The sequence below is a fragment of the Martes martes genome (genome assembly GCF_963455335.1).
Source record: "Martes martes genome assembly, chromosome: 9".
In the NCBI taxonomy this organism is placed as follows: domain Eukaryota; kingdom Metazoa; phylum Chordata; class Mammalia; order Carnivora; family Mustelidae; genus Martes; species Martes martes.
The window spans coordinates 114,609,067-114,632,604 of NC_137896.1; the positions used below are offsets into that span (position 1 = coordinate 114,609,067).

Consider the following 23,538-nt stretch of genomic DNA (forward strand, 5'->3'; position numbering starts at 1 on the left):
TTCCTCTCTAATGTCTTCGGCTGTGAGGAGAGAACAGCTTACACGGAACTTGCCAACGACAGGAGTAGCAGAAAAGTCCTGATCCAGGGGCGAGGAAGGTTAGGACCCTCCATGTGTGGCTGGAAGGGCCTTTGAGAGGGTATGATGTTATGGATGGGGAAACTGAGACCCAGAGAAATGAGGAACTGGCTCAGGAACGTCAGGACCAGGGAGGCAGATCTGTTTTAGGGCAGGGGAATCTTCCTAATTCCTTATTCCTAATGAGTGTACTTGTTTAATTCATCTTATTTCCTGCTATGTTAAATCTTTTGCTAGGAGCTTTTCCTCCCCGTATAAACTGTGATGAGAAAAAAAGTAACTTGGATTAATCACCAATGATAGCTAATCCCCCACTGCGATCAACTGTGCTCTGCATTACCTAAGCTAGTTATTAAAGTTTTAAATATCTGCCAGAGCGCGGGGGACCCGGTGCTGGGTCCTGGAAGAGACCTATGGGGCTGGGTCCTGTGCGGGGACTCACCTGACTTCCAGATGTTTCAAGTCCCATCTGAAGTGGATTTCAATCCTGATGACAGTTATTGGTATGACAACCCAGACTAATGTGGCTTTTGGCTGGATCAGGTAATGACACTTGGCAAAACTGGATTCCCTTGACAGCTTCCACAGGCCCAGGGAATCGTCTCCACTCGAGTAGAGGACAAAATAATGATTCAAGAAGTAGGTGCCTCGGAAGGCACTCTCTGCTCTCCCAGACATTGTAGTCCCTGTGTGGAGCTGCTGCAGGAAATCTGGGGCCTCAGTTTCCCCAGATGCCCAACACAGTGATGCACCTCAGCCCCTCGCAGCAGGCACCATCTCTAAAGCTTGGCGGTTGTGTAACTGTCGACCATCTGTTACCCAGAAGCAGCGTCACAAAGCGCTGAGCAATGGACTACGGGCCGGTGCGGCAGCTCCCGCCTGGAGCCAAGAGCATCTCCGTGGCTTGCCTGGGGGTCCCCTGCAGAGCCCGCGGAGCACACTGCGCCAGCCTGAGCCTGCAGGGCCTGAGGTGAGGCCCCTGGAAGAGATGCAGAGAGCTCGAGATGCTGCAGGGATGGGTTCTCCTTCTGCCCCCCTCACCCCTCCCATTACAGTGATCAACCTGGATTTTCGCCCAGCCAGAGCGGCGGCTGGGGAGCCTACCCCAACACTTCAGTGTGCAGAGTTCTAATAAAGTTGAGTCCTGGAACCCCCCTCCCTGCCCCCACCCTTCCCCCTGCCCCACACCCCACCCGGCCCCCAGGTTCTATGTGATGGTCTGAGAGTTCAGCCAGACCTTAGGACAGGCTGCCAAGAGTGTTCAGCTTTTGTGGGCTCTTTGATTTCCACCTCTGTTCCCAACCCAAAATTTGTATCCACAGCCTGGCCAAGGACTCGTTGGGGCCGTGAGACAGGACTGCCCTGTGGTTGGATGAGCAGGTACCAAGCACAGGGTGCTTTCGGCAGATTCCTCCATATCTGACTCCACTTCTTGGGGGGCTCTATTTTACTGGAGAATGATTTCCACAGTCCTGCTCCACACCTGCCCCACCTCCAGACAGGGTATGGGGCTCCCCCTCTGCCAAGCTCTGCAGGGAGAGGCAGGTGGTGGGGGCTAGACAGTGCTAGTTACATCATCCGCGCCTGTCCATCAGTCAGCTCTCCTCCAACTCTGGCTGGGGACATGAAAATGGCACTGGCATTTTCTGGCAGCCGCTGTCCCCCAGGCAGGACAGAGTTTTTCATACCCCTCTTTGAGGGATCAGATGATCAGAATAACACCAGCACCTCGAATTCAGCTTTCACAACTATTCCCTCATTGTCAGAAGTATTACCATCCCCACCACTGTATAGGTGAAGAATCCAAGGCTGGGGAAAGGTAAAGGACTTGCCCAATATTCACACGTCTGGCTCTTAAGTCTGACCCAGTCCAGGAACCCCTCGTCCAGTGATAGCACCATGATTCCAGCCCAGCGGAGGCCTACACGGGAATCCAATCCCTAATTTGCTCTGCATCTAGACCCAAATAGTTTGCATCTGCAAAAAGGAGGAACGCACTTTCCAAGGGCGTTTGGGAAAAGGGGGCTTTCCCAGGGTCATTTTCCAGGTACACCAAGAGTTGGCGCAACTTTGGACCCCTGCTTCCTTACAGGCACAGAGCCCTGATGCTTACAGGGAGAGAAAACTAAGGGAGATAATTGCGCCTTAATTTTAAAACAGATTTCTTTAAAGTTAATTTTAGACCTGCTCAGCGTTCCATCGTTCCATTAAGCGGAAAAAGTTGCCAGGCACCTGCAGGCAGGCGTAGAAACACCCTGGGGAGCCGGCCGAACTCGGCCTCGGGCCTGAGCGGCCCAGGACAGCGAACCACGGTTGGGGGAGCAGCTCCTCCAGCGCCCGCGTCCCACGGTCCCACGGTCCCACGGTCCCACGCCGGCTCCCGGAAGGCAGGTGCATTGGGGGCGGGCCCCGGGAGTGAGCGCCACGTGCAGCCCCCGCGGCGAGCGGGAAAGTCCTCCCAGGCCCCGCTCTGCCCGGCGCGGGCAGGCCCCGAGGTCCCAGCTCGCTGCTGGGGTGGCGGGGCTGCGGGGGCGCCTTTCCTGCCCGGCCCCGCCCCAACCCAGGCCGGCCTGCGAGCTGCGTCCGGGGCTTGGCTCGGGCGGCCCCAGAGCAGCACGGTGCGCCTCGGTCGGCGGGCGGCGGTAGCGCCCCCTTGCAGAGCCCCGCTCGCTCCCGCCCGGGCTTCCTCGGAGTAGCTCTGTCGGGCCCACGCTCTCCCTTCGCTCCCTCTCCTCCCTCCTCCCTTGTGTTCCTCCCGGGGTGCCGGGCACAGCCTCGGATTCCTCCCTCCCCGCAGCTCCAGTCCGTTTCCCTCGCGGCGGCGGTGGCGGGCGAGGCTGCGGCGGCGGCGGCGGCGGCTCGGGGAGCATCTCGGCTGCCACTGCGCTTCTCCGGCGGGAGCGGGTGTCCAGCTTGGCTGCCCTTCGGTCCTTCCCTGCCGCTCTGCGCCGCGAGACCCCTGCCCCTGCTCCGTTTTCTCCGAAGCGGGCGGGGCCCCTGCCTAGCAGCTTCCCGCCGGCCCTGCACCGGGATCCCGGGGCCGCGGCTCTCGCGGACTCCTGCCCCTCCGACCCTGACCGCCAGGGGGTGCCCCAGGGGCGTAGCGCCGCTGAGAAGCCGAGGCAAACCGGACCATGCGGCGCCTGACTCGCCGCCTGGCGCTGCCGATCTTCGGGGTGCTCTGGATCACCGTGCTGCTGTTCTTCTGGGTAACCAAGAAGAAGTTGGAGGTGCCGCCGGGACCTGAAGTGCCGACCCCCAAGGTACGGGCTTGGACGGCGTGGTGGGCGCGGGGCACTGGTTTGCAGGAGTGCGCGCAGCCCGCGCGCCGGGCTCGCGGGCTCCCGGGAAGCCGGGGAGAGGGTCTGGGTGCCGCGAGCAGGTAACGGGGCGCCGGATGCGGCCACAGGGCGATATTTCTGGATTTTAAGAAGCTCTGGGCACCTCGGGACCCGCGGAGCGTGGGAGTGGGTGTGGGTCGCGGGCGCGCGCTCGCGGACAGAGAGGGGCGCCGAACTTGGGCAGCGCGCGGGGGTCCCGGGGCGGAGGGGGCGCTGCAGACCAGCCGCCCAGGGGTGGCGGTCCGTGGACGACGCGGCGAGTCGCGGGCGGTCGGCTCGGGGGGCAGGGCAGGCGGGTGCTGGCGCCCGCGAGAAGTCTGGCCGCGGCGCTGACCTCCTTCTTTCCCGCGGCTGCCAGGCCCGACCAGGGGAGGCTGGAGGCCCAGGGTGCGCCGTGCGCGCGTGTGCATCGCGGGCGAGCGCGTGCAGCCTCCCGCAAGCTTGCTGCCGGGGCCCGCCGGCCTGTCGCCACCCGGCTTTCTAATTGTCCCCGAGCTCTCCAGCTGCGTGGGAAGTTGAATGTGCCCTGAACGCCACTGAGGAGCCTGTAAAAGCAGACGCCTTGGTGTTGGTGGGGAATTGGGGAAATGAGGATCGAAGTGGCTTTTCCAACTCCTGCCCAGCCCGTTCCTCCCAGCGCAGGCAGAAGGTTCTCCCTTCGGGCTCACTCGTACCTGTCGTTCCGAGCCCCCATTCCTCCTGCTCCTCTTTCACAGACCTCGCCACGGGACACAGAAGGAGGCCTGGGGGTTCATCATTTATGAAAGGGGTCCAGAGCAGCCCTCCAGGGACTGGGAAAAAGCCCTTGGAGGAGATTATGGTCTAAAGCAGGGAGCTAGCTAATAAAAGGGGAGAGGGAGAGAGAGGGGAGTCTCCCCAGTAAGTTTGGTAAGTAAGTAAGTAAGTAAGTAAGAGGACCCACTCTGTGTCTGGTACACTGTGGGTGCTTCTTCGTAAGTCATTGTGTAAGTTGGGTGGTATCCTAATTTCATAGATTAAGAAGCAAGTTCAGTCTTTGTACCTTGCCTTAGTCACTCTGATTCGAACTCAGACCTCAGAAATTCAGAATCTTTCCACTATATCAAGCTGTGTCAGATCCCCTTTTAGCTAAGTGTTCTGGCATGTAGGTTTTGGGATCTCGCTAATGTCTAGTTTGTTGGTAGTGTGCTGTGTGCCAAATAGTGTGTTAGGGGTTATGGGTACAGAGATGCAGAACTTCCTCTCTGGGCATAGGAGATTTGCTCAGAAAGGGCCCAGGACCCTCCAGTTTGCAGAGGGCCAGCAGGGTTCATGTCTCTGGGTGTCATGGGAGCCTGGGGCCTTCCTGGAGGAGGAGGATGTAACAGAACTGAGTTGAGAAGGATGAACAGTAGGTTTGCCAGGAGGTAGGGAGGGCATTCCAGGTAGAGGTTAACTGTACCCAACAGGCTCAGAGGAATGACACAGCAGGTTGTGTGAGTTTGGCATAATTTGAGCATAGACCACGTGGCTGATGGCACGAATGAGACTGAGGGCAGGTGGATAAGGGTCGGATTGAGTAGGACCTTGTGGGTGCTAGGGGCCCTTCCTTGGAGGGGTAGCAAGCAGGGGAGTGACGAGATCAGACTGGTGATTTCAAGCAGCCTTTGGAGCACTGGATCAATTTTCTCACCTCAGTCCTGCCTGTAGATCTGGAGAGCTTTTCTTCTTTTTCCCCCGGGGTGGGTCTGCTCCTTGTGATGCGGTTAATGAAGCCTGCAGGGACATGAACTCTCTCCTGTTTTGCGTTGAACCTCATTACCTTAAGCTTACTTATTCTTAGTTTACACCAGGGAGCTGGGACAAGAAATCTCTATCCCTCTTTGTGCACTCTGTCTTTCGTCCTTACCCGCCTCTCCTTCTCGTGTGCACTAAACACACAATTATCGAATGCAGCTGTGTGCCCGGCTCTGTGCTAGGTTTGAAGGTTGCTGGGATGAGGTCACTGGGTCCCCGCCCCTTTGCAGGGAGGTGGGAAGCTTCACACATTCCTGGTTGAGGCAGAATTACAAACAAATGAGTAGTGGGTGGGGTGGAGGGAGTAGTCTGATATTGGAATTCTGGGCACAGTGCTGTGCAGGCATGGAAGAGGGGGGTCTTCTGGCTTTGACCCCTTGCTTTTTGTCTTTATTGCTTATTTCTGTTTTCCCCCCATTTTCTGTGTTCTTTAGAAACACAAATTCTATAGACTTCTAAAATCGTGATTCCTTGTATTATCCGGCACCCTGATTAGTCTATTTCACCTGTTTGTCTGACTTCACATGTCCACATATATTTGTTGTGTGTATTTGTGTCTGGTACACGGATCTGGAGAAAGAGACGGAGAGACAAAGAGTCCTTGGCGCCAGAACGATTTTATTGCCGTGACGGATCTATTTCTGAAATTTGCACATCTTGCCCAGAGGAGTGTGGTTGGTTCCCAGACCCGAGTGCGTGTCAGAATCCCCCGGAGAGCTCGTTGAACACACGAGCTTTGGGGGTTATTGCCGTGATTAGGATTCTGTGGGTCTGGGAGAAGGTCCCAGAATCACTGTCTTTACAAGTGTTCCATGTAAGTCAGAAGCCGCCTATTGATGGATAACATTTGGAGCTAGAAGAGGAATAGGAAGTATATTGATTTTTTTCTTTTCTTTACTTTTTTTTTGGAGTTTATCTGGCCCCATGTAAATATGGCCAAGTGAGTTCCTTCTTCTGGAGCTCCTCAAGGACCGTGCTGGCGTGAGCGTACGCACACATGTGAAATAACAGTAGCTGGAATTTGTGTAGGGTTTCACACGTTCACAAACTCTAGTTCATGCATATTAGCTCATTTAATCTCCACAACAACTGCATGGGGAGGAAAATACTTTTATGCAGTTAAGACTGGATGATGAAATTTTACAATCAGCCCAAGCTAACAAGATTATTATTAAGTGGCCATATCAGAGCTCAGAATGGAACCTGGATCCCTTAGGGAACTGCCCACTCAAAGCCTCAGTCCATGGTGCTCACTATGCTGTGTGGACTGCCCGGGTCTACACTGGTGGGTGATGGGGGGAGGCTGGGGTATTTATAGCATGTGCTTCCCGACCTACTGTCTAGCATTTCCATGGCTCAGCCCTAGATGCTTGCCTTTGGAAAGCTCCAGGGAAGGCAGAGGGTGTTGGTGTACTTTGTGGGGGAACCACCTTGGAGGGAAGTCTGGCTCTGCCCTTAGAGGAGACCTGCTGGGGCAGAGGAGGCTTCTCCGACTGGACTCACTGTGGCGGGGAGGGTCCCCTGGGAGGCTGCATCCGATGGTTGGAGCACCCCTGGTTTAGGAATCATTGCCAAGATAGAGATTGTTTCCTCAACAGCAGAGACTCTGATGGGACATTTGTCTATTGTAGGGAAAAAACTCAGTTTTGAGCGAGTGCAGTACCCTGGCCTTTCCTAAGAAATAGTCCTGGGGAAGCTCTTGCCTTGGGTGTGTGGAAGCCTTCAGGAACTTTTCGTCTTGCCTGGGCACCTTCCCACTGTGGGAGAGGGTGTCAGCTTATTTTCCAAAGTGCAAGCAGTGGGCTCCCTTCCTTTAAACAATTTAGAGAGGTCAGGGGATTGGTGGAGGGACCAGAGACTGTGGCCGGGGCTTCTGGGCCTGGGTCCCCTCTGTGTAGCTTCCGTGTAGCAAGCTGCCTTCCCTGGGGTCTGGGACAGTCTCTTATTCCCAGGCCCTTCCTTGCCTTCCCTCCCAGCTTTGGGAAGCATCCTTATTCACCTAGTGATGGGATCTCTAAAGTGGGCCTGATAATAAAATAAAACCCATGCCCTGTCACAATCCAGCTGATGTAGAGAAGGCATGCTGCACTCCTAGTTTAAGGAAATTAATTGGATTTCTTTCTTTCTTTCTTTCTTTTTTTTTTTAGTTCCAAGAAGGGCTGGTTCTATTAATAGCTCAAGTAAAGATTTCTTGAAGTTTGACTTTTTAATGTTGATTTGATTCTTTTACTGGCCCCCCCACCAAATTCTGCAGAGCTCTAATTCTTAATTGAAAATCATAGAACAAGTTGGATGTCTTAATTCAAGCTATATTTCAGTGATAAATACTGTACCACTAAAAATATGTGAAACATGTTTTTATTTCTTCTCTCCCCTATCATTTGTTTGCCATTTGGAGAATTATACAATAACCGACAGAATTTAAAAAAAAAAAAAGGCAGCAAATTTGTCTCTGACTTCCAAGAAACTAAATTTAGTCCAGGGGCTTAGGGCTTAGTAAAAGCAAAAGAATTTGAGGCCTGAGGGTACTTTTTGAGGAAGGTACTGGAAATGTGAAGGCTTTGAATAAAGTGCCTCGGGCCCATGTAGATGTATTTGTGCTCTACTAGAAATAGAGCAAACACTATTAGAAAGGAGCTTGTCTCTCTGTAATATTTGCATACCACAAATGCCTAGAGTATGTGACACTGTTATTTTATTCCCCATTTAGTAGATCATTTTTCCCGTTTAAAAAAGAATTATGAATTTTAGAAAGAGCGACCCTATTAATCTGCGGATACTCAGTGCATGCATGTTGGACTCTGTCCAGGGAATTTTGACTCTGGCACGACCAGAAGTAGCCCACTTGTCAGAGGAATGTTCATCCTTTCATTCATTCCTCTGTGTGGGTGCCTGTGCCCTGTGCTGGGCTGTTTTCCCCCCACTGTGGAGTTTCCTAGAGCAGGTGGAGGGTGCTTCGGGGTCCAGCAGGGGTCGCTATAAGAGGATGGGAAATAAGAAAGGAGCAGGTTGGACTGTCAGGTGTCCAAAAATGGCATATCTTTGCTTTGCAGATATGAACAAGCTGCTTTTTTTTTAAACCCTGCCCTCTCCCCCAGTCCCCCAAATCCAGGCCATTAGGCTGGTAAGAATCTCTTCACCCTGGGTTGTTTTTGGCCTGCCCAGGTTGTACCTGTGTCCCAGCTTGCTTTCCCAGCCGGCAGCCCCCCGCCAAACCCCCCCACCCCGCCCGGACCCGGCAAGAGGCCCTGTCCTAGGGACCGATGGATCTGTTCTGAGGGACCCTCTTTGAGTCAGTCTGGGGAGCTCTCTGTTTCCCTAAACCCTGTTCCCCTGAGTGGCCTCATGCCTTTGGAAACAAAGACCAGGAATCCCTGTCTCAAATGTTCCTGTTGGCGTAGAATGATGCCAGCTCAAATCAGAGAAGACAAGGGGGCAAAACCAAGAAGAGACATTAATGTCCCTGTCACAAGCCTCCCCAGCCTGTCTAGAGACGGACCCTTTTTCCAGGTTGCTCATGTGTTCGTATCATTTTAAAGTGTTAATTTCCACTCATCAGAGGTCATTTGTAAACTAAACAGGGACAGAATGAGGCTGCTGGTGCTGGTGCCCGAGGCCCAGGGTTTCCGCACGGCCTGCTTCGCAGCCGTCTCGTCTACCTCCCTTGCCTGCATCCTCTCCCACAGCTTTCCATCCCAAATTTCCTAAGCAATCTTAGCCATTTCCAGGCATGTGGGAAGGAATGTGTTGCCATGCCCTTGTTGAGGGTCTAATGTGTACGGTTCTGTCACTCTTCCAGAGCATCTCCAAGTCCCCATTGCATTTCTGGAAAAGCATCTGAATTAGAGAGCGGGGACCTGTCCCCTCCCCGCTCCTCTCTTCAGGGCAGTCTGTGAACCCTGCCATGGCTTTGCACATTCCGCCCCAGAGACCAACACTCTAGATCCACCATCTGCTGGGGAAGTGAGCGTGGCCGTGCCCGCTGCCCGCACCGGCTGGCTGCTGACTCTTGCCACGGGCTGTAGCGCCCCGAGAGGGTGATTGGCCTCCTGCTCCCCAGCAGCCTCAGAGACACGCATGGCTCGCTGGAGTCGGGAGACAGAGTCCCCATCCTCTCCTGGGAGCTCCCGTCCCGTAATCACGTGCGGTTTCACCTTCTGGCTTTTCTTTTATGTGTGGCAGCCCGTCGGCAGGTGCAAGGGGTAACTCAGGTCCTTTCTCCCGGGCTCAGTCTCCCCAGCTGTGAAATGGGGGTGGCGTGCCATGGCCCGGGGCCCGTCTGCTACTTGCTCCACCAGCAGTCTCTGTCGATTCGGGTGACTTGCGAATAACTCCAAAGTGAGACCTCATGGCTATAAATAATTATGCCACAGATACTCCGTGTCTATTACTTATCTTTTAATTATTTTACCAGAAACGCTAGATTAACCAAAAAAATAAATCAGTCTCCGAGTCCTCAGATGTTGAGCTGATTAAGAAAGAACCCCTTTGGGATATGCGAGAACACACGTGCGTACTCGGGTGCCCTGGGGAATTCTGCAGAAGCTCTGGAAATCTGCTGGCTCTGGTATTTTGGTATTTCAGAATAAATGGCCTGATGTGACCTTCTAGGGCAGCAGCCTTTGCATTTGGCAGCAGCTGCTGCCATCATAGGACCTAATGAACGCGAGGAAGCCGAGACGGGGGAGAGAGGAAGAGGTCTCTGTGGTGTGAGCAGGGGGTCCTCCGTCCTCCTGCTGTCTTCCCTGCACCATGTTCTCCCTCCTCTTATTTGCATCTCCTGAAGAGCTGGTGGGGTCCAGAGCACAGAGCCCTGGGATACTTGGCTGGGAGCCCCAGGAAGAAGTCTGGAGGGACAGGAGCCTGGGACTTCCCTTGCAAGGCTCTAGCCAAGGTCAGGAGCAGCCTGCGTCCCTGCCACTCTGGGTGAAAAAGCAGTTCTTCATGAAGGAGGGTAGTGGCTGCCTTGCCCTGGGCCACCCTGGACCATTCCGCTTGGATACCCTGAGAGGGGCACCAGCCCTCCCCCGGGGGAAACGGGGAGCCCGCTGACCCCGCTGCCTCCTGGACACTGCCGCTTCCGAGTAGCACGTCTCTTCCTCGTACCACTCCCAGAGACAAGATTAGGCACTTAAAAAAATAATTAAATTCTCCTCATGTCACTTGTCTTCTTAACTGTAAGCACTACAGAGATCTTTCAAGGAAATGCAGGGGAGAGCGGCACACTCACATGTTCCTGCCATTGGGTTTGAATTCCCAGATGAAGAGAACAGCCACCCAGCTGCCTCCTTCCTAATGATCCCGGCTGTTCAAAGCCAATTTGCATCTCATTCCGGCCCAGGAGAGAGAGGGAAGCATCTACAGACCGGGTAGGACCACCCTGTCTCGACAGGATCTCTCCGAAAGAGGCCCGCTGTCTCTTTCTCTTGTCTCACTCACTAAGGTTTAGAAATTAGGATTTTCTTCCCTGTGTCAGGACTGGCGATTTATGTAGCTTCTCTTGTTCCTCAGAGAACAAGGTAGTCATTCATTACTTCCCTAACCTCCCCCCTGCCACCCCGAGCCACAGAGAGACTGGTCCAATCAATATTTATGCGCCCATCGCTCGCAGCTGCGACATGCAGGCATCGAGGACGCCGTATTCCTTGATGGCCCTGGAAGAATTAGCGGGTGCCTGTAGATCAGGCTCATTGTTTTCCGGGATCTCGGGGAGATCAGAGCACGTGGTGCACAGATCAATTAAGCTGCCCAGATAATTGGCTGCTAATAGATGGCCAATTGATGGCTGCCAGCTGGGAGCTGAGTGACTGGCGTCCTTACGGTGGGACTGGGGTCTTCATCGGCAGAGGAACGGGCTCAAAGCCTTGATTAATTAACGGTGAATCAGGAACAGGACGTTAGCTGAGTGGGAGCTTCTTTCCCATACCACGTCCTGTGATGTTTTATGGTTTACACAGTGTTTGCATTTGCAGATGCCTCATTTGATCTTTCCTGCCGCCCCATGGGGTGGACGTTATTATTACTCTCCCTTTCTGAAGTGTGATGAAGCCACAGTTGTAAGGGGCAGGAGGCTCTGGCAAGCACCCCCAACCAGTAAGCGGACTTGAACTCACTCTTTTGACTCTAAAGCTTGCGCTCGCTCTCTCTATTATGGCCATGCTCAACTTCTGGTTAGCTCCCTGCTCCGGGGGAAATGAAACCTGTTTTATGTATGTGTATATCGTATGTATGTTTTCTTGTGGACGAGAAGTTAATGCTCTTCCTAAGATATGACTCCCGACCTCTCAAACACCAGCATTACTTTTCTGCATGCAGAAGGGAACTGAGAAGTGGATTTTAGGCGCACCAAGGAGCCCATCTCAGGAGGGCCACTGGAGGGCCAAGAGGACTTTGGGTTTTCTTCCAGGATGGGCCAAGTGTAACTTGCCCATAGGCCCTACAGAACCGTTCCATAGGATGTGGGAAGATGCTCGGCCTGAGTGGCTCTGTCCTCGTGCAGGTGAGCCCATGCTCCCCACCCGGGTCCCTTCTGGGTTGGCGGGGGGGTTGACAGCAGGAAATGAAGCTCTGCCGTCATTCACAAGTCAACAGGACTGTGCAATTAAGACAGACACCGTTGCTCTGAATCCCTTTCGTGATGAATGTAGTCCTTAAACAATCAGAAGCAATTCCCCTCTAAGAGGAAAAATGTCATTTGAAAGAACCTCATAGGTCCTGTTGGAGGTGCAAGGCAGGCGAATGGGGGATGACTCTGGGGAAGGGTCTTTAGGAGACGGGACACATCACCTGAGCCTCTTTCTGGACAACGGAGGGCGCTCTGCCTGTGTCGTGCTCTTGGGCTGTGAGGACCCTGATGACTGACTGCTTCCTTCTGCACTGTAGTTGGGCTGCTGGCTGGACCTAGCACGGGACTCAGCTGCTTTGTGGCTGCTTGAGAGGACCGGCGTGAGTTACAGTTGCTGCCCTGTGTGCGTGGTTCAGGGGCCGAAAGCATAAAATCAGGAGCTGCTAATGTCTTCCTGGATATTTTGTCTGCAATTGTGATGAACTACCGGAGGGCTCCTGGTGGTGCTTTTCTTATGTGGCCTGAATGACAAAGTCAGTGTCTGCTCCGAGATCCCAAGCAGAAACACGACTTTTCCACTCCTGTCAATTTCCGCTGAGCGCGGCAACATTAAAGGGAACTGCATTTTTAAAGCGCCTGCGTGGAGTAAGAAGGAAAAAATGGAAACCTCGTGCCTGATATTTTCCCCTCTGCACTCGTAGGTCCCCATGATTTTCTAAGCATATTTGCTCAATTCTGGATAAGATAACTTGCTGTAATTCTCCCTGCCTCTTTTAAAACTGACATTACGATTTCTGCTCCAGGTTTTAGCTTTTCCCTTAAAACCGAGGAATATTTTTGGAAAGCTTCTTGGTAGCGTCTGCGAAAGCCTAGCATATGTAGACACCTCTATCCTTGCAGTGTCACTCCTAGTTGTGAGCCCAAGAGAAGCACATTCGTATTTCAGTGAATGTCACGCACCTGAGTAGGAGTTGGCGGGCTTTTTCTGGAAAGGGCCAGATAGTAAGTATTTTTGGTTTTTTAGGTTATACAGCTTCTGCTGTATCCACTCCACAGTGCTCTATCTACTCAACAGTGCTCTTGTAGAGCAACAGTATGTAAACAAATGGGTGTGGCTGTGTCCCCAAAAACTTTATTTATGGACACTGAAATTTGAATTCCATAGCTCTTCCACATCTCATGAAGTATTCTCCTTTTAGGATTACGTATTTTCAAATATTTGTGCATGTAAGCTGCTGTCTTGGTTTGCAGGATGTGCTCAAACAGGTCGGGGGCAGGCCAGGCTTGACACTGTGGTTCTCTTTCTAGTCAGTATGGAAACAGGCAAAACTCATCTGTGATGTTAGAAGTCAGTTTCCCAGGGACCTTTGGTTGGAGTCGGTGACAGGAAGGAGGCAGGGGAGGGATGCCTGGGTGGCACAGTCAGTGAAGCATCTGCCTTCTCCTCAGGTCATGATCTCAAGGTCCGGAAATCGAGCCCCCCGTTGGGCTCCCTGCTCGGGGCGGGGGAGTCTCTTTCCTCACTCTGCCTCCCCCCATCCCACTCATGTTCTCTCTCTCTCTCTCAAATAAATAAATAAATAAGATCTTTAAAAAAAAAAAGGGCAGGGGACATTTGGGGAGAACTGGTTCTATTCAGTTTCTTCATCTGGGTACTGGTTACTCAGGGGTGTTTACTTTGTGAAAATCCATCCAATGCGTGTCCTTTTCTGTGTGGATTTCACTTCAGTGAAAAGTTAAAAAAAAATCTGGACTGCATGTGTGGCTTCTGACTCAGATTTTAGCACCTTCTCTGGGGTCAGAGCATAGTGGTTGTTATTCTTTTGGCAGCTCTTGGTTCCTGTTTCCTGGATGAGACCATCTCTGGAGAAAGGTCTTGGTATGTCTTTCCGGTTTCCCAAATCTCATTCCCTTTTATAATCAGGGAGATGTTTAACAGCTGGTGTGGTCCAGCCAACCAACATTTTTCTTGATCCCAACTTATTCCCAACATATACGTTCCATTTCCTCAGTAATTTGAATTACTGGTTCAGCAGGAACCAGGAAGAACAATAACTTTGTAGTCAGAATGTCATCCAACTCTGTATTGTTTACTTTAGTGTAAATACTGGTCCACAGGGGTCAATCATATAGTTTTATATTCCTTAAAGAAGAACAACCAAAATATGTGCTGAGTGTTAATCCCTTCATTGCTGGATCATAAGAAGATGGGGAGGAGCCCAGGAGGGTTGGTGTGGCTAGAAGGCTTTCAGGGCTGTGGGAACTGTGAGTAGGACGTTGGCTGGTGTCACTGTCCCATACTGAATCCATAGCGCTTCTGGGAATGAGACACATCTTGTTTCGACCAGAAGCTATTGGATGCAGTGGTTTTATGTCGGAAGCCAGCTCTTCTAGGACAAGTCATTTTATAACAATATTCAAGGAAGAAACTTTACAACATTTTCAAAAGAGAAATATATTGCGCTTTCGGTACCGTTTGACAGCCTTATGAGCACTTCGCTCCTGTGGATGACTGGGAATGTTTCTGGTCCCAGGGTTGAACTTGAAAAAAGGACGTCTGCAAGTATCGTGTTCTTGTGAGCACGGAGGCGTGCTTTAGGACTGATCGGAGAGGGGGCAGTGAGAATTGATCCACAGATAGGAAAATGCACAGGCCGCTGTAGATGGTTAGCCGCTCCCAACATCATCTCTCGGAGAGGAGGAGTCCCTCATCCCGCATAATAGCACCAATTATTCCGTTGTTTGTGCTAAGGAGTTGAAAGCTATCATGTGCCGGGGAAAATACTCAGCACAGAGCAGTAATTACGGATCAGCTGATGATAAAAGATGCATTGGATTGACTGCTAATTAGATTATTAGCACCAAAAACAAATATCTGCTATTAATACCATAAATAAGCGACGTTTACGATATTTTCTGCTGCAAGTGCATATTCCTTTTTATAATGTGCAATTGCCTTTCTTCTCTTTCTGGGCCACGACTTCCAGTTTTCTCCAGCCATACTAAGCACATTTGTTCATTGAGCTGTAATCTGGTCATCTTCTTGTTTTCTTCCAGTCTCAAGGAGCGGGGTCGAGAGAGCTGGTAAGTGTAGTCAGTGCCACACATCAGGCCCTGAAGTGTGTTAGATCCTTCCAGGGAAAAAGCATCCAGGTCTTTCCCACCGGGCACCGCATCATTGTGAAGGGTAAGGAAGGAATTGTAGACTTTTCCCTGTGACATCAGGGCTGGAGTTCACTGCCAAAGAAATGACCCAGTTGTTTTTTTGGTGGCATTTTAAGATTTGGTCCTTTTTATCTTGGGCTCGAGGTGGATGGGACAGACACTTGGGTGTTTCAGTTGCCAGCACCCCCCTCCCCCCCACTGAGTTGGCCGTCTTTCTACAAGTAGGTTGATGGTGTGTGCCCAGCAGTGTGAGACTCCAGCTGTCTTCCCATCTTGGGTGGCTTTGAGTTTCGAGGGTAGGACCATTGGAAAGAGCCCTCGGGAGCTTCTTGGGTTGCCTGGAGAGAGAGGCCCACTCCGGCAAGAGCCAAGGGGCAGCTCTGGCCATGACCTTGGTAAGCGGTACAAGTGACTGTCAAGTGTCCTGCGTGAAATTGTAGAGATGGATTTGGTTCGAGACCACCATTATGTGCCAGGAGTCTTTGCAGGAAGGAGAGTTTTCTGTGGGGAGGGGTGCATGACTGCCTGTTGGGAGAAATGCTAGATGCTTATCTGAGGTAAGACATTCATTCTTAAAACCATCCTAGGAGGTGGGCAGGCTCATCGGCACAGTCACACTGGGTGTTGAAGGCTGGTGCCCTTCTTATTCCACGGTGTCTGAACCATACAGGTTGTTCAGATGTTCTCTGGATGATACTGATTAGCCTTATTTTACCGATGAAGAACTTGAGGTTCAAGTTCCAATAACTTGAACTTCCAAAATTAGTAGAGCTGGTAAGTGGCGGAGCTGAGACGGGTCTGGGTGATTCTGGAGCCCATACTGGGGCACCATCAGGATGGTTCACAAGGTGGGCAGTGAGCTCCTTGAAGGAGTTCTCTCTTGTGAGTGCCTCGCCAGTGTGGAGTGACAGAGTGAGCAAATGCCCCTGTCCCTGGGTCACACTCGTCAGTTCATCCTGCAAGCCCCTGTGGGGTGAGTGTGAAGCCCACTGCAGGCGGTGTCCCAGCTGAGTGCTGCCCTCCTTGCCCAGGGCAGATTTGGGTCAATCGTGGAGTATGGAGCTGTGGCTGTCTTCTGGCTCCTGGCCGCCCTTCTAGAACTGTCTCCCTCCTGGATTTTATATCATGTTGTGTATTATTGGAAGGATACAGCTGTGTCTCTAGGATGGCTTTTTCACAGTGAAAGGGACTGCAAGAATCTTTTCTCTCTTTTGAGTCAAAGTGGAACGTGAGGCCAAGGGGAGAGAGAGAAACCTTATTCGACTTCACGGGATAAAGGTTTGAGAAGATTGCCTTTGAATTTACTAGTTGTCTTTGCAAGGTTGACTTTCTTCCCTTGATCATGTCCCTCTTCTGTTAGCTCAGAAAACTCTAGTTGAAGGTCAGTTTCATCCTGAAAAGCTGTTTCACTGAAACAGGAACCTGTTATTCCACAAGGCCTCTTATTAGAAGCTGCAGCATTTAGGGGATGGTCTTTTAAAGTCATTTCAGTGATTTTTGAAGAAGTACATTTGCTTGGATCTACTCATCCCCAAAGTGTTTGCTGTTTGAAAAGCATAGGGGCATCTAGGTGGCTCATTTGATTAAGCGTCTGCTTTCGGCTGGGGTCATGATCCCAGTGTACTGGGATCGAGCCCCACATCAGGCTCCCTGCTTCTCCCTCTCCCACGCCCCTTGCTTGTGTTGTCTGTCTCACTCTCTTTCTCTCTGTCAAATAAATAAATAAAATCTTAAAAAAAAAAAAAGGAAAGCATAACACTAGTTTCAGGAGGACAGGAAAGGAAAACCAACTTCAGGATAGAAAATAGGGTGACGGAGCAACCCAGTTTGATTGAATTTGTCAGGCATGCCTGTTGGGGTTCTCTACTTTTGGGGCACCCAAGACGTGGACCACAGCCAGTCCCTTCTTCCTGTTGTTTATGGATGGCCTTGGAAGTAAGAATGGCTTTTTTTTAAAATAAATATTTTTTAATGGTTGGAAAAAAACTTGGAAGAAAAACAATATTTTGTGACACATGAAAGCTATATGAGATTCAAATTCCAGTGTCCATAAATACAGTTTTATGGGAACACAGTCATGCTGGCTCCTTTATGTGGCAGCCTTCGTGCTAGTGTGGCAGAGCTGAGTGGTGAGGGAGGCTGGATGGGTTACAAAGCCAACGGTTTAAGGGGCCCTTGAGAGGAAACGTTCGCTAACCCCTGCCCCAGACCTTTGCTTCTTCAAGTATGACTTCTGGGCAGGGACGTTGGTTCCCCTGGAAGTTGGTTAGAAATGCCAAATCTCAGGCCACCCCTACTGATTTTACACCTGCATTGAGGCACAGCCCCCACGTGGTTTCTGTACAATTAAAGTTTGAGAAACGCTGGGTTAGAGGTCAACTAACTCTTCCAGAAAGCTTGTGTGGGACAAACTGAGGTCTAGAGTCGGTGCCATTATTTCCCTATTTATTGTGAATTCCACCGGATTGGATTATTCAGGACTAAACTCCTATCCTTCTCCCCTCCCCCACGTTGGACTGGGGATTCTTCTGCTACTTTTAGCTGCACAAAGAGCCAGGAGGTTTCCTCCGTGCCCTGAAACAGGATAGGAGCCTTGAATCTTCTAGGCATTGTGGTCATAGCAGGAACATCATTGATCAAGCCTTCATCGTTGTGCTGCTCCTGGGCTGGTGGGTTCTGTGTGACGTCAGAGGCCCCCACACTCAGGGTCCTGCCTCCTTAGGGGCAGCAGCGAGCCATTCTTCTTGGATCTTGTGACACTTTGGGCACCCCCCCCCCCAGCTTTTAGGACTGGCTGCCTTCATTGTCTTTCCAAGTTGGAGGAATTCCCTTTTCCCATTACACCCTGGGATACTTATTCATTCGAGGACTTTGGCTTTTACATACCACCTCCATGGAAGCAAGGGAGCATCAAGCCCTGGTTATGTGCTGAGATGGGGGGGTTAGGGTAGGGCTAGGGTGGGAGAAAGTGGGTAGAATGCAGTGGAGAAGAAATATAGTGAATATCCCAATATAGTATCCTACCACAACTGCAGTATATTATGATACAGTTGATGGGACAACCCATGGCATCTAAGACAGTAGTAAACAGATTGTCTTCCTGTAGAAAAAGAGGTGACTCCTACGGGAATTTAGAGAGAGGGAGACTGTGTGGGTAGCAGGGGCAAGGGAAGTCTTCTGAGGTGCTGGGACTCCAACAAGAGTGACCAGAGGTCAGTGGAAACCAGAAGGCCAGGTGTGGAAGAGTTTGGAAATAAAGTCATTTGCTTATTTTTGTCTAAGATGCATGTTATGTCTGAAGGTAAACAGTTATCCCCAGTTGAGAATATTATACCCTACCCACTGGCGACTTGGTTCAGTAAATGTTTTGGGTTTGAAAGTTTTAACTGCTCAGAGTATCCTCATTGCTTTTAAAGTAGCAATTTTGTGGAATTTGAACTTTTACGCTTTTGGCCTGAATGAGAGTGACTGTGTATGTTCTCCATTTCTCACCAGTGTCCATTCTGGTTTTTCCTGACCACCTGTTTTCATCTTTAATTCATGTGGCTGCTCTTAAAGAAATGCTCCCTGGAAAAATCTATCTCACCTGTCTACATTTCCTTGAGTGAAGGCTTGGCAGGGCTGTGGCCAAAAGTCACCTAGAACAGTCATGTCCTCTGAAGGGTATGCTTGGGGTCCTGAGTCCTGGAGACTTGAGTCCATGTACATTAGTTGGAGGCATGGAGGAATGATGACATCCTGGCTGGTTTCTGGGAGGACGGATCACAGTCAGGATCTAAAGCTTCCCTCCTTCTTGTATATACCAGGTAGCCCAAGGCTGATGACGCTTTTGTATTAACTGTGATGTGTGGCTGATCCACTGTGCCTCTCTCCATATTACCCTCTTGGGAAGGTAGATTAGGAAAGAACCTAATTCAGTGGACACACAAATAGGTTCATGATGTACCACGTTAAAAAAAAAAAAAAAGTAGGATTCAAAATTGTGTCCATAGTAGGACCTTATTTTGTTTAACACAAGATGTATATGGAGGAAAAAAAAAAAAACTTAGAACATCAAAAGGGGTGATTTACCTAAATGGGATATTGTCTAGGCTGTGTTTCTCATTGCTGCTAATTAATTAATTATTGGATTGATTGATTTTGACTTATCTGCTCCCCAGTTCCCTCCACTCCCACTTCCCCCCACTTTTACATAACAATGTAGGAACCTGGATATGTAAACTTCAGTGTCTTTCTCTGTGCACCTGTCATGGGTACAGAAACAGAGATAAGCCTTTACAGATCTGTTAATGGACATTAGTACAAAGGAGAGGAGAAATTGATCATGCTGTATATGTCTTTGCATTTTACTCAGCATTTAATCACATAGCCTAGAAATCCTCAGGTCAGCCAGCTTGTTTTTAATGACCGCCTAATAATCTGTGGTATGGATGTGCTTTATTTCATTCCGTTGTTTCCCTTTGGTGGGTATCTACTTTGTCTCTTAGCTTTGTCACCAAACACAGTGTTGCAGTAAATATCTCTGCACACACATTCTCCCATGTTGGGGCTTTTGTTTCTACGTGATGGATTTTGAGGAATGGGAATTCTGAGTCAAAGGGAATCTGATTTTTATGTTAATGGGCATATATTAAGATTGCTTTTAGAAGTGGTGTAATCATGCACATTTCCACCAGCAAAGTGTGAGTACTCTTTTCTCGGCATCCTCTTTAACATAAATGTTCTTCTTTTCCCTTTGCCATTTGAAAGGGTGGGAAACAGGATCCTATTTTAACGTTACATTCCTCTGACCACCAGGGAAGTTGGATATGTTCTCGGATGTTCATTGTCCTAAGGATCTGCACTTCTGTGACGGATCTGTTCATATCCTCTGCTCCTTTTCCCCTGGGCTGTTTAGCCTTTTCTTGTTAGTTACAAGAGCTCTTTGTATGTGGTAGACAGCTTTTTATAGGTCATATGTATTACAGATTTTTCAGATTTTTTTTTTCTAATCATTTGTTACACTGTTGATTTTGTTTATAGTATATATTGCCATATACTTTTTTTTGCTTGTTTTCATATAGTTAAATATGTCTTTTTAATAATAGCTAATGACCATTCTGTCTCACTAAAAAGATCTTCCTGATGTCTAGGTTGTATATAGAACATCCTAAATTTCCTCTTCTACATGACTTAAAATATTTTTAAATCTTAAGTCTATCTGGAATTAATGTTTATGTCTAGTTTGAGGTAGGGACTCAACTCTGTTTTCTCCTAAATGGGTATTCATTTGTGTCAATATCAGTAATTAAAGAAAATATCATTTCCTCCAGTGACTGACACACTACTTTTGTCATATGTTTGTTTCCCATAGATAATTGAGTTTTAGTTCTGGGAAATCCATTCTGTTCTGTTGACCTGTATATCTCTTACTATGCCAATATCCGACTTTTACTGGAATTTTTAAATTAAATCCAGTGGTTACTTGAATAATCCATTGGATTTCCTAGGTATAAAATCATATCATTATCAAAATGAATTAAGTGTATCTCTCTTTTGGAATATCTCTTGATTATTTCATTATCTTGTTTTGCATTAATGAGAACATTCAAAATGCCACATCTTGCTAATACAGGACTTTTTCTTGATTTTGATGCAAATGGCTCTAATGTTTCACTATTTACTATCCACTTTTCTGAAATACTCTTTATTGTATTTTAGTAATTTCCTTTTCCTGTTTTACCTCATTTTTTAAAAATTAGAAATGATTTTTTAATTTTTCCATATTTTGATTGAATTATATAACTTGAATTATATAACTTTTCTCTTTTTGATGCAGTGAATTATTTTGATTTCCTTATTTAAACCATCTTTGCATTCCTGGAATAAACTCTATGCAGTCATGGTTTATTTTTATTTATGCTGCTGGATTTTATTTGTTGGTGTTTATTTGGAATTTTAACATTTGCATTCATGACTTAGATTGATTTATGGTTTTTTGGTACTCTATCAGAATGTGTATTTAGGACTATACTGCTTCCATACAACGAATTAGGAAGACTTTTTCAAATATGTGGGGATAGTTAAATAATTCGGATGTTATCTGTTCTTTAATGGCCACATGAAACTCAGCTCTGAAATGATCTGGTCCTGATGACTTCTCCAGTGGTACCCCTTGACTACCTTAGGAACCTATTTTTTTTTAAAGATTTTATTTATTTATTTAAGAGAGAGAGAGAGAATGCACAAGCAGGGGGAAAAGCAGAGGGAGAAACAGACTCCTCCCTGAGCAGGGAACCTACAACGCAGGGCTTGATCCCAGGACCATGAGATCATGACCTGAGCTGAAGGCAGATGCTTAACCAACTGAGCCACTCAGGCACCCCTCCTGGCATGCCTATTTTTATTTTCAGTCCAGTATGGTAATGTTTGTATTTTAATAGGAATATTCAACATATCATAATTTGTGGACTAATTCATATATTGAAATTTACTATTTATTTTTATCTTTGTCCTTTATGTTATATTATTTTCACTAGTTCGGCCAATGGTCATTGGCCATTTCAATTCCTCTGTCCTTTTTCCATTGGGACATCTTACTGTGCCATCAACACTGACTGTTACCTTCCTTTTCAGGGCACTGAAATACCTATTTCTATGAAAACAAGATATCAGCGGGTCTTCCCTGCCAAGATGTTTTCCTCGCCCACTCATCATCAGCCTGAGGAGTTGAGCCTTGTGTGACAATTTTTACTTCCTTAGGCTTGCTTCTGCTGAAAGCAGGTGGAACTTCAGAAGGCTTTTACTCCCTTAATCTTCTACCACCCTAATTTCCAGGCTTTGCTGAGATAATTTAACACCTCTAGAACTAAATGTCAGGTTTTCTTTGCATAATCCCTCTTTTTCAAGTACTCTTATTTGTGACTTACATTACACGTTCCAAGCACTTTATTACTCTTTAGACATAACAACTCACAAGGTTCACCACTGTGTTCTCTTGACCTTGCCTATCTTGAGATTTCTGTAATTGCCTTGCATACCCATGAATATTCTGCAGCTTGAACAGGTGAGTAACATCTGGCTTGGCTACCTGCCAGTCGGTGGATGGCTTCCCACTGTCTTTCTGATTCCGGTTTTGCAAATGGCAGGTACATTTGAAGCCTGATTATTTTTCCTTTGTGAGTTACCTGTTCTTTCTGATTGGGGCCTGGGGAGATTTTCTGTTTCTCCTTGGAACTTAGGAACACACCTTGGGACATGTCCTTTTCCACAACTCTTACGAGCTCGGTACCATTTGTAGACTTGGGTCTTCCTTCAAGGGAAATTCTCTACTTTTATTAATTTAATTCTTGTCTATTCTTTTTCTGTTCATTTTTCTTTTACTGTTATCCACAGATTAGGTCTTTGGGGGTGGATCTGTTCTCCCGAAATCTTTTTGCGCCTGATTTTTAGGTCTTTGTGGTTCTGCTCTTGTGATATTTTTTCCCATTTGATCTTCCAGGACACTGATTCAGGTCTCTACAGCAACGATCCCTTTTGTCAACTCATCTGATGAACTTTTTAGTATGAAGATCATATTTTTGGTTCCAGGGAGTCTATCTGGATGTGTGTGTTGGGAATGAACATCGGGAAGTGCTGTTATTTTTGTTCTTTGGCCCCTCCAGCTGCTCTGTTTCAGCAGCAGCCTCCCCTTTCTAAATGTTTTGCTCCTTCTTCCCTCTGGCTTCTGGTCCCCTCTGTGGGTGGCTCTTTCCCTTTGTCTATTGGATGAGGCTTAGGACCAGCTGTCTGGCTATCTTCAGATAGGAACAGCAGGGAGTGGTGATGGTCTTGTCATCTTGACTTCTGTACTTTAGACTGTTTCCATTTGGTTGGTGTCATTTCCCTGAGACAACAGAAGGAACCTGCTGAATCGCTCTTACTCCAGGCTAGAGAGGCGTTGGTGGGCCTGTTCAGCTTCCAGCCCTACCTCTGGGCCAGGGAGATGGAAAGCCCTCTCCAGAGTGCTCGTGGCAGGGAGAGCTGCCTTCCTTCCCAGGCTCCATCTCACTCTTGGCTGAGCTGTCCATGGGATTTGGGGGCTCTGCCCTTGCTCTGCACCTCTGTGCTCTTGTTCCCTATGCTGTCTTTGCTGTCTGTGATGTCCTGCCTCAGCTTTCTCCATCCAGCTCTGCAGGACCCTCGCTCACCTCTCATAGGGGACTCTCACAGATGCCCCACCACCCCTGTGTGCTGGCCTCTGGGCCCGCCAGGCTCACGAGAGCACCCTGCAGTTGGACTGGAATTGAGAGAGATGAAAGCTCCGGATGTTAGCAGGCACACATTCAAGACTCTGCTGTCCCAAATGGCTTCCTCAGTTTCTGAATTTTCAGTTGTGAATTTTCAGAAACGTCCGTGGAAGTTCTGTTCTAAGATTTAGGTTTCTTTGAATGTAATTGAGTTCTGGTAGGAGGTAGAGTCTTTGCATCAACTTTCGTATCCTTCCACATTCTGGGAGAGGGGTTTTGCTTTGATTTTCACTGGGAAATGTTGCTGTGATTCTATCACTGCTGCATAGAGTAACACTACTGGATAGACCTCACTCATCTGGACTGAAATGGCTTTCTTATGGGGCCAGTTGGGAACTTCTAGGCTTCATCCATCACAAAGTAAGAG

At 48.9% G+C, this 23,538-nt stretch overlaps 1 protein-coding gene across 1 annotated transcript in view; it reads left to right on the top strand.

The window, feature by feature from the left end:
- Positions 1-3,183: 3,183 nt before the first annotated feature.
- The window catches only part of GALNT14 (polypeptide N-acetylgalactosaminyltransferase 14), a 208,349-nt gene continuing 187,994 nt past the window's right edge, over positions 3,184-23,538 (top strand). Inside the window, exon 1 of the mRNA XM_080814691.1 lies at positions 3,184-3,341. Coding sequence (XP_080670817.1) covers positions 3,213-3,341 — 129 coding nt within the window. The 5' untranslated portion in view covers positions 3,184-3,212. The remainder of the gene's footprint in view (positions 3,342-23,538) is intronic.